We start from the raw sequence: 9909 nt of genomic DNA, 5'->3' as shown, positions 1-9909 counted from the left end.
TATATATATATATATATCGAAATGAGAAATACATTTAAGAATGCGTTCTATTTTACATCTAATGTACATGATATATTATCTTTTTTTGACAACAATTTCCGTTAACAACAATTAATGATAAAATGATACATCATGAACATCATATACACGGAACACGCTTTAAGAAAATATGATCACCTACTCTTTTCTATGAGTTGCTTCTTCGAGTGATGATATTGACAACAGAGTTTGTATTGTAGAGCAGGTATTCCAATAAATATAAATGTGACAAAGGTTTCGTGAAGATTCCAGAGGACTCCAACCTCCAAAGACGCATAAGAAAGAAAACTGACCATGAAGAATGAAGACTTCTAATGACGTCACATAGTTACTTTCATACACCTGATGCATCTAGACTATGCATTACATTCCTGTAATAAAATATGAAAGCTTTGCGAGAAATGAATGTAATGCATGATGAAAATAGTTTTAACATTATACAGAGTGTATAAAAAAATCAGGTTATCACTTGCGTATAATATTATGTCATGCCATTATAAATTATTTAACTTATTTACAATTTATATATTTTTTTTTTATTATAATTTATTTATTTATTAAAAATAACATAAATAATAAGAGAGAATTATTAACTATTGTTCTTTAGATATGAGTCATGAAAAATCCAGGTTTAAAGAAATAAAACGGAATATCGAAACATATTTTGCATTATGCATTTATTGTACACATAATTTACTTACTTTTATATTTCCATCTATCTTGTGTATCTATTTTTAATGCAATTTGAACGTTGTTCTAGTTTGTTAATATTCTGATTTATTATTTATTGAAAAATAGATGTTTTATATTCATTATACTCATTTTATTTATGCTCATTGCATTTTTTTGAAAATTATTTTAAAAAATTTTAGTAACTTGAAATAAAAAAAAATATTTTATATAATAAATGATAACAAACAAAATAATAAATATGGAAGAAAAGAGAGAAAGAGAAATCTACGTTTAACTTGATAGCGCGAACTTGAATCACAAGATCGATCTAAGAAATTCGAGTAATTACTGTTATACTGCTACTCACGTAACTTCAAGTGGAAATATTTATCTTTAAAGCTACTAAGTTCAATTTTCAATTATTTATCTTATTAAGTAATATCTGTATTATCTTAGTAAGATAGCATAATTAATTTTTGTTAATCAAAAAGTTTGATTAAGGACTATGAATTATATAACCAGAAATTTTACTTTAAGCAATTCTGCCAGTTAAATTAATCGTTGATTAAATTAATCAAAATTCGATTGAAGCCGCCTTAATACAAATGTTTTCTTTGCATTTAAAATTTGAAACTCATCATGTATAAAAAGCTATAGAATTATATATTTAAAACACAAAGAAAATTAATTTAGTATACTTATAGATTACACGGACAAATTTTAAAAATCTTTAAAACTATACATAAAATATACCTACAATATATGAAAATATCAAAATTTTATTAAATTAATTTTATTAAATTTTATTAAATTAAAAATCTATATTTTACTTTTTTTAATCTCTACATTTTGATTCGTGCAATTTGTTTTGCTTCTTTGATTTTCATCAAGCAAAAATCAAAGTAGTGAAAATTCGACACGATGAAACTGAAAAAAAATCTACATCCGGTCGCGTCGTGACATCCGGTACACACGCAAGGCTCCCGAACGCGTGTTGCCGGTCCTGACTCCTGTGGGATATCCAATCGACCCAGCGTACGGAGCTGACGGAGTGATTCGCCTCTCGGCTCTTGGCGCTGTTCAGACTACAGAGTAGAATAGCGATATCGTCAGTCACAATCAATTCGTGCAGTGGTTTTTGTGGTGGTATGGCGAACGCGAATTCACCGTGCGCAGGTAATGCGGTGTGAACGTCACAAGTGTCGCGGTAAAAATGACCGAGTGACGCGCGACGTGCAGCACGAGGCTACGCCACGGCTATACGCGCACACTGCGGTAACTCCAATTTCTAAGGCTTCTCCAAAGGGTTCTGTGCGTTCATCGCCTTTCCTCCGTTTCTTACATCCGTGTCGTCTTTCTCCCTTCTCGCAGGGATAGTCAATGGTACCATCCACGGACTACCGAGTGAATCTACAAGCGCCGCTACAACGGATCGCGCACTGAGTACCGTTGGTCTCGACAGAGAATAATAAGCTGCGCGATGACTTCCGTTTCAGTGTCCCGAAGAGGCCCTTCCATGATTCGAGAGATGCTCGGCTTGGAATTGTTGGTCAGTCCACTTGCAATAGCCGAGATTGAGAAATGATAAAGATCACGCACGGTACACGCGATTTAATCTCACAGATTGATCTCTCTAACGGCGATTTTGTAGGAAAATTTTTTTACGCTAACATTTTTTTGTGATATGTGAATGTAGCTTTTATAATAAGGATAAAACCTTATTGACACAAGTGTTTTAGTTCTTATTTTAGTGCTTATAATATTATGAATATATATTAGCAAATATGTATTAGCAAAGGATATAATTATTATTTTATAATTAATTATTGCAACGAATATCAAAGCATGTATATAAAAGAATATTTTATTTCTTACATTATAATATTCAATATTCAATATAATATAATATTTCATAATATAACTTTTATGTTAATAGTTATTTTGAATTTTGTGAAAGAATGTCACATTAAGTATTTATCATAAAAAATTGCTAGTATTTGTAATCTCAATTTGTTCAAACTTCTCAATATCTTATTATCTTTTAATAATTTTTTTTTATATTATAATAAATGCTAAAGAACTTACACATATTCTTTTTATAATAATTATATCTATTTAATTTATAATATTTTTATATTTAATAGGATAGCAGCCTGATGAATGGAACCTTGGAATCTAATGCATGAAATATCTGCAAAATTATAACTGTGCCTTCAATGTCCTAATCATTGAACAAAATTATAAATGTGCCTTCAATGTCCTAATCGTTGAACAAAGAAGTATCAAAATGAATAGGACAGACAGTGTGGATGCTAATAAGGCTTGGCATGAATCTGCCAGATGGTTGATCAGATGTGGCGCACTACGAGCAGATCACAAAGCCAATTGGCCACAGGCAACTGCATTCGACTTGGCCTATACATTACGGGATGGTGTTTTGCTGTGCAATCTGTTGAACATTGTAGATGCAGGATGCATAGACATGAAAGACGTGAATCAAAAGCCGCAAATGGCACAATTTCTTTGCTTGCGTAATATAAAAGTATTTTTATCAGCATGCTCGAATGTCTTTGGTCTCTCCGATTCGGAACTCTTCGAGCCGTCGATGTTATTCGACCTTTCTAACTTCCATCGCGTCCTCTGTACACTCTCCGCCTTGTCCAACTGTCCACGACTGAGGCGAAAGGGTATAACGTAAGTAATCTGTCAATATCTGTATTCATTCATATTAAAATTTGATTCATGATTGAAAATTTGATCATCAATTTATCACAATTAAAAAATAAATAGATTAATAATTATAATATGAATAAGAAATAATAAAGAAATATATATTTCTTACAGTGGATTCTCCGTTGGTCATGGAAGATCGCAAGAGGATATTTATAAGGATTTACAAAGTGCCGGAGCAGGGTAAGAATCCATTACTAAATTACATTTTTGTAACTTATTATTTTATATACAAATCATTGAATATTAAATGACAAGAAATGTTATATCTTGACTCTAAAATATTAAGATTTGTCTCTTTGTTAAAATAAAATTTCTCTTTCCATTCACGTTATACAGATATATATGTATTTCTTTTTAATAACGATCGATAAAAAAAGTAATCACACTGTTTGGCTTTCGAAAAATAACAACAGAAAGTTAGTTAACTTTTATGTTAATTGATTTAGTGCCACATATGGGTACGTGGCGTTAAAAACTAGGACTGTGGACATAGATGAATCTCGGGTTTATGAAGAATTGCTCTACTTCTCGAGTAATTCTCAACGTAACTGGCCTTCTGCGGAGAAGGTATACGCCATTTTATGGCTTAACAATCTTAAGAACATTTTTTACTGAAAGAATATCAACCATCATTGTATCCTTCTTTTTCGCAAATGCAGCTTCTTCAATCTGTAAATAGTAAATGATCCAAAGCACGAATCAAAACATTCTTAAATACATAAACAAGATGATATGATACGATTTAAAACTCAAATTTGCCCCAGCTTTGTTTCATTTATATAAATTTACTATTATAAGTTACATTTATTCTAAGAAAAGCTTTTTTTAAATATTGAAAATCTTTATTATGCATATATATTTTATTTTTTATATAGATGGATTTTTATTGTGCATGGTATATTTTTGATGTAAATGGATATTTCTGTGTGAAAGAAGCTCTATTTCAGGATCTTTATTGTGCTTTATGAAGCACAAACTTTGAAATATTTTTTCCAAAATATATATACACATACACAAATATTATATACTATTAAATAATATGTTGATGCATTAAAATTAAATTTTATATATATATATATATACCGTCTATATGATACAATGATGGCATTGTTTTATTCTTCAGGTTGAAGTTAGATATCGATCGCAGTTATCATCAGTGGCAGACCTTATAATTGTGCTGTATTTGATTTTTGCCGAGAACTTAGCAATTCCCAACAGTATGCATGTCATAGTGCATGGCCGTATTTTTTTTTGTGTGTGTTTTTATGCTAAAGCCGCGAAGATGAGGGTCGTCGCAGGAGATTTAGGAGACGCGAAGGCGACGAAACGGGTGGCGGAGGAGATAATGAGGATCCAGTCGGCGAGGAGGATGGGTATGGAGCTTTTTGCAGCCACGCGCAGAGTGAAGAGATCTATCAGGACCTCTGTAGTCTACATTTACCACCACCTCCATCAGTCGCGCAGGTCATCATTGTTTGTCCTTATTTTTCTTGTTTTCTTATAATTTTTTTATAAAATATCCTCAAACTTCCCTTTCGATCATCACTTGAAGGAGATGCAGCTAATCAGAAAGATCTTGTATTAAAATGCAGAAATATTGTATGAATGTATTCAGTATTTAATCTCAGTGTTGAGTCCATAGGAAAGTGAATTTATTATTATCGCATTCATATTAATTTTGTTATTCACCATGTGCTCCGCTTTACACCTTGCATACTACTTTATAATTTGCACAAAATCGTTTCTACTCATCGAGATAATTTCCGTGTAACAGAGTAGTGCCATTTCTGGAGGAGAAAAAAGAGATTACGTAATCCAGGAACTCGTGGAAACTGAGCGAAATTATACAGAGGTTCTCAGTAATCTACTTAGACAATTCGTCCGACCGTTGTCGTCGTTACTCCGACCCGAAGATTCCGCCCGTATTTTCTTCGGTATCAAGCAACTCTCAGAAATTCATGTGGGCTTCCACAGTCAGCTACGTAAGGCGCGAAATGGTGCCGCAATCGCCCAAGTCTTCCTCGACTGGCGGGAGAAGTTCCTCATTTATGGCGATTACTGCGCAAATCTCACCCTAGCACAATATACCCTGCAGGAAGCCTGCTCGCGTAATGAAATAGTCAATCAAGAAGTTGTCGTAAGTTTCATAATGCAAATCGTAAAATCAAATTAAACGATCAAAGAAAATTAAAAACTTTACATTCAGTTCTTTTATAAAGAAAAAGAAGTCAATATTTTGCCAAATTTACTGCGATATCTCTAAAAATTCCTGCCATAAAAAATACTAATTGATTAAAGAAGGTAATATATTTGAGCTATTATTTTAACAATGATATTTATTGCAGAGGTGTGAGCAAGAAGCTAATAGTAATAAATTTAAGCTGAGCGATATACTATCTGTGCCGATGCAGAGGGTGCTCAAGTATCACTTGCTATTGGATAAGTTGGTAGAAGAAACTCCTCGCGAGTGGATAGAGGATTTCCGTGCATTAGCAAAAGCAAGGGAAGTGATGGTCGATGTTGCTCAATACATAAATGAAGTGAAACGCGATTCCGACACGCTGGACATCATAAAGGACATCCAAGCATCGATAATCGACTGGGATGTCCCTGAAGACGCGCAGCTGAAGGATTTCGGTCGATTACTTCGTGACGGCGAGCTTAAGGTTTGTCTAATATATTATCAAACAAAAATATGTACATTTAGTTTGTTAGTTTCCAAGAAAACGTTGCAATGAATTTAAAGTTAACTCAATATGGAATCGTGGCTAATTCAGTTTTTTTGCAGGTGAAAGCTCATGGCGACCAACGAATAAAAGCCCGTTATGCATTCGTATTCGAGCAAGTGGTATTGATTTGCAAAGCCGGCAGAGGAGACCAATATTGTTACCGGGAAACTCTACGATTAGATGACTATAGACTGGAAGATCACATAGGACGCCGAACTTTAGGCAGAGATTCACGTTGGTCCTATCAGTGGCTACTTGTACATAAGCAAGCATACACGGCATATACTTTATATGCGAGAACAGAAGAGCAGAAGCAGATGTGGATAAAGGCATTGCAGGATGCGATGGATAATGTTAATCCCGCAGCCTGTCGAAATACCAATCATAAATTCAAATTAACGACATTTGATACTCCTAAAAGTTGTCAACGATGTGGAAAATTCCTTAAAGGCCGCATATTCCAGGTAATAATTAGCTAATGATATATTTAAAATTTTTGCACTATCAACTTATAATTGTACGAAGAATATACAATTCAAACGTGTAAAATTTATGCTTAAAATTATATATAGATAATAAGATATAGATTTACAACTTTTAGAATTTACATTTCTGTTTAAAGAAATAAGATATTTTAAAGTTATTATAAAAAAATGACCAATATGCAATGTATAAATCAATAATTTATACGTTTTCCAAATTTGCAATTTTATTTCTTGATCTCTCTCAAAATATCAGAAAATCCAAATCACAATTTTAATCGAGTGTTGTATCATATAGGGCTACAAATGCGAGACATGTCGCCTTGCCGTGCACAAGCAATGTATCGCACATTCAGGTCGTTGTATGCCTACACCGACGTCACCGACTCCGCCACCGCCACTACCTTGCGAACGTGCGCTCGCCGCGAAATTATGGTTCGTCGGGGAGATGGGCAGAGATGCAGCTTCCAATAAATTGGAATCCCGCGACGATGGCACTTACATGTTGCGCGTTCGTCCTACTGGACAACCACGTCTCAAACATGAAACTAATTATGCCCTTAGTATCAAGTAAGCTTGAACGAAAATTTCTTGAATGAAAATTTCTTTGTTTTAGGAAAATTTAACTTTAATTTTTATACATATTCGTTTCTATATTATACTTGATAATAAGCAATATATAATTAGATCATTTATATATAATTGTGTCATTGAATTTTGATATTGATTGAATATTTTAAATATATAAATTGTATCAAAATAGATATTTAGAAAAAAACATTTATAAATGACTTTCCCCTTTGATATTTAAAATAAACAGATTAAAGAACAATTGAGAGTAACAGCGCGGTAATTAGCAAAAAATGCAAAAGTTTTCAATAAAGGATATATTTACTTCATAATTGTGTCCAATAGAAAAATCATACATTTTGGTTTCAAACCTTCAGTGATATACAATTATTTCCGCATTAATAGATATATTCCGAATATCTATCAGGCAAATTATTTACAATACAACTTTCCATTATTGAAATATATCGCTGAATATGGCTTGAATAAAGCCGAAACGTATAATTTTTCTGTCGAACACAATGAAATAACACTATGAAATAAAAAATATTTAAAGTTAAACGTTTTTTTTTTCTAATTCTTTCTTTTACTTAAATTTTCTGAAGTCTTTCATTAAATATTATATTTTTTCAGAGCGGAAGGAGCGGTAAAACATATTCGAGTATTCAAACGTGACGTGGACGGAGCGGATCTGTACTATCTCAGCGAGTCCCGATTTTTCAAGAGCGTTGTTGAATTGGTTGAATATTACGAGCGGGCATCACTCTCAGAGAACTTCGAGAAATTAGATCAACGTCTATTATGGCCCTACCGGCGTGTCTTGGCCAAGGCATTGTTCGACTTCCGTGGCTGCGAACGCAATCAATTAAGCTTACGACGTGGTTGTCGAGTCGTGGTTTTAAGCAAGGAAGGTGATGCCAAAGGATGGTGGAAAGGTAAAATAGGTGATCAAATAGGATTTTTTCCAAAAGAGTACGTGGAGGAGGAATAGGATTATTAAGAATGAATTAATTATTATATCGGTGCATATAATGTCGGATTTCAAAGTTCCCGATTAGATGTCTTTTATATGTGACCATCGATTATTATATATTTTGAAAATATTGACACAGTTCTTTACAGTTGCATCCTTCTTATGTAAATTTAAATTATCAAGTTTTATATAAATTGGTAAAAATTTCTAAAGTATTTCTGTAGATACGTATATTATTTGATATTTTTTTTAATCATATGACGTTTATGATAAAAATTTTATATTCAAAAAGAGATACATCGATCTTCTGGTTAACTATTAATTGAACAATATGAAGAATATTAAAGTGAAGGTAAAACGTAAAAAATAAAATGCTACAATATACAAGGTTTGGACATGATTTAAATCATATTATTATAATTTTTTTATATCTTTTTTGGAACTATAAAACCGAAATTTTATATGCAACTATCTAATTTGTTGACCATTCGATGGCTGATAAACATCGTGGTAATCATTTTACATTGCAATCATGATATCGACGCGTACCTCAGTAGAAAAGGATAAGAAGACGGGTTTATTCACGAGGCATTTTTGCGTTGTATAAAAAAATAGATAAATATGTGCACAACTTGCATAGCGCACGCACAACTTCAATCACTGAGAGAAAGGTTCTCAATTTAAAAAAAATGTTTCTTTGCTAGTTAAAGAAAGTTTCTTTGATGAACATAATTTCTTTAAATTTTATTTGATTAAAAAAATAATGTTTAAATTAAAGAAATTTTTTCTTTAATCGCAAAAAAACATTTCTTTGAATTGAAAAAAAACCTTTCTTTGGGTGATGCTACTGTTCTATTGTGTTTAATAAGATCCGAACGCATAATGTCGATGTATGTCTGGCGCTTCACTTAGACTACTTAGAAAAATATTGTTAGCTACGTGTATAGAACTATAAGGATAATTGCGTAAATATATATATATATATGTATATTTTATATATATATTTTACTGCGATACGGCATTCCTGATTATCGTTAGGCGATGATATCATAAAGACTAAAGTTGTTTGTCCGAAAATGCGTGATTTAGAAAAAAATTATAAGTGCCTACAAAATGCCCTAAAAAGATAGGAACTGGTTTGTTTTCTTTGAGAATTAAATTTTTCTTAAAAGAAATTAAAAGAAAAGAAAGACATTATACCAAAGAATTAACGTCTTTATAGATGCATAGTTCTCCATTTCAAATCTAACAAAAAGTGAAAATTTTTCGTTTAAAAGATGTATCTGCTATCGATCCTCTTTTTTTCATTTTTTATGGGCATATTCTATGGCGATCTGTATCTTGCCGACAACTTTTTTCTTTATGATTAAATTTCAGAGTCAATTGCCAGATATTAATTGTACATAATCCTATCCGTACAATTAATAAAAAGTATTTCTAGTTATATTTAAATTACGAACAAACGCGTACACAAATTGTATACAGGGTGTTCGGTAATTAGAGAACAAAGAGAGCAATTTCTCATTATAGAATAAGATCGTTAACTATGCAACGTAAATTTTCATAAATTATATTCATTTCGAGTTGTTAACTATGTATCGAAGAATCAATTTATTTTGCAATAAATATTTGATGTTATGATTCTTGATAATATCCTACAGATCTATTAATTAATTTTTATAATATTGTATATATTTATATAAAATGTAAT

At 31.9% G+C, this 9909-nt stretch overlaps 1 protein-coding gene across 4 annotated transcripts; it reads left to right on the top strand.

The window, feature by feature from the left end:
• Positions 1-1795: 1795 nt before the first annotated feature.
• Positions 1796-8244, top strand: LOC108689584 (protein vav). 4 transcript variants are annotated; one of them, XM_018196434.1, is made up of 10 exons: positions 1796-1986; positions 2083-2260; positions 2856-3405; positions 3556-3624; positions 4719-4908; positions 5219-5581; positions 5790-6110; positions 6233-6637; positions 6954-7225; positions 7859-8244. In XM_018196434.1, the coding sequence occupies exons 3-10, from the start codon at positions 2894-2896 to the stop codon at positions 8214-8216; spliced, it is 2490 nt and encodes an 829-aa protein (XP_018051923.1). In that variant the 5' UTR covers positions 1796-1986; positions 2083-2260; positions 2856-2893; the 3' UTR covers positions 8217-8244. The 4 variants fall into 4 exon arrangements, with proteins under 4 accessions (XP_018051923.1, XP_018051922.1, XP_018051924.1 ...); XM_018196433.1 differs by having other exon boundaries at positions 1796-2260; XM_018196435.1 differs by lacking the exon at positions 4719-4908 and adding an exon at positions 3891-4011 and having other exon boundaries at positions 1796-2260.
• Positions 8245-9909: the final 1665 nt, after the last annotated feature.

This window comes from Atta colombica, unplaced genomic scaffold (genome assembly GCF_001594045.1).
Source record: "Atta colombica isolate Treedump-2 unplaced genomic scaffold, Acol1.0 scaffold27, whole genome shotgun sequence".
NCBI classification, from domain to species: domain Eukaryota; kingdom Metazoa; phylum Arthropoda; class Insecta; order Hymenoptera; family Formicidae; genus Atta; species Atta colombica.
This window is presented reverse-complemented; position numbering and strand designations above follow the sequence as displayed.

Excerpts from the sequence above, each read along its gene's own strand:
- LOC108689584 (XM_018196434.1), top strand. The coding sequence starts at position 2,894 with ATGAAATATCTGCAAAATTATAACTGTGCCTTCAATGTCCTAATCATT. Across the intron at positions 3,625-4,718 it reads TTACAAAGTGCCGGAGCAGG|CCGCGAAGATGAGGGTCGTC; the intron begins GTAAGAATCCAT and ends TTTATGCTAAAG. Across the intron at positions 6,111-6,232 it reads TTCGTGACGGCGAGCTTAAG|GTGAAAGCTCATGGCGACCA; the intron begins GTTTGTCTAATA and ends GTTTTTTTGCAG.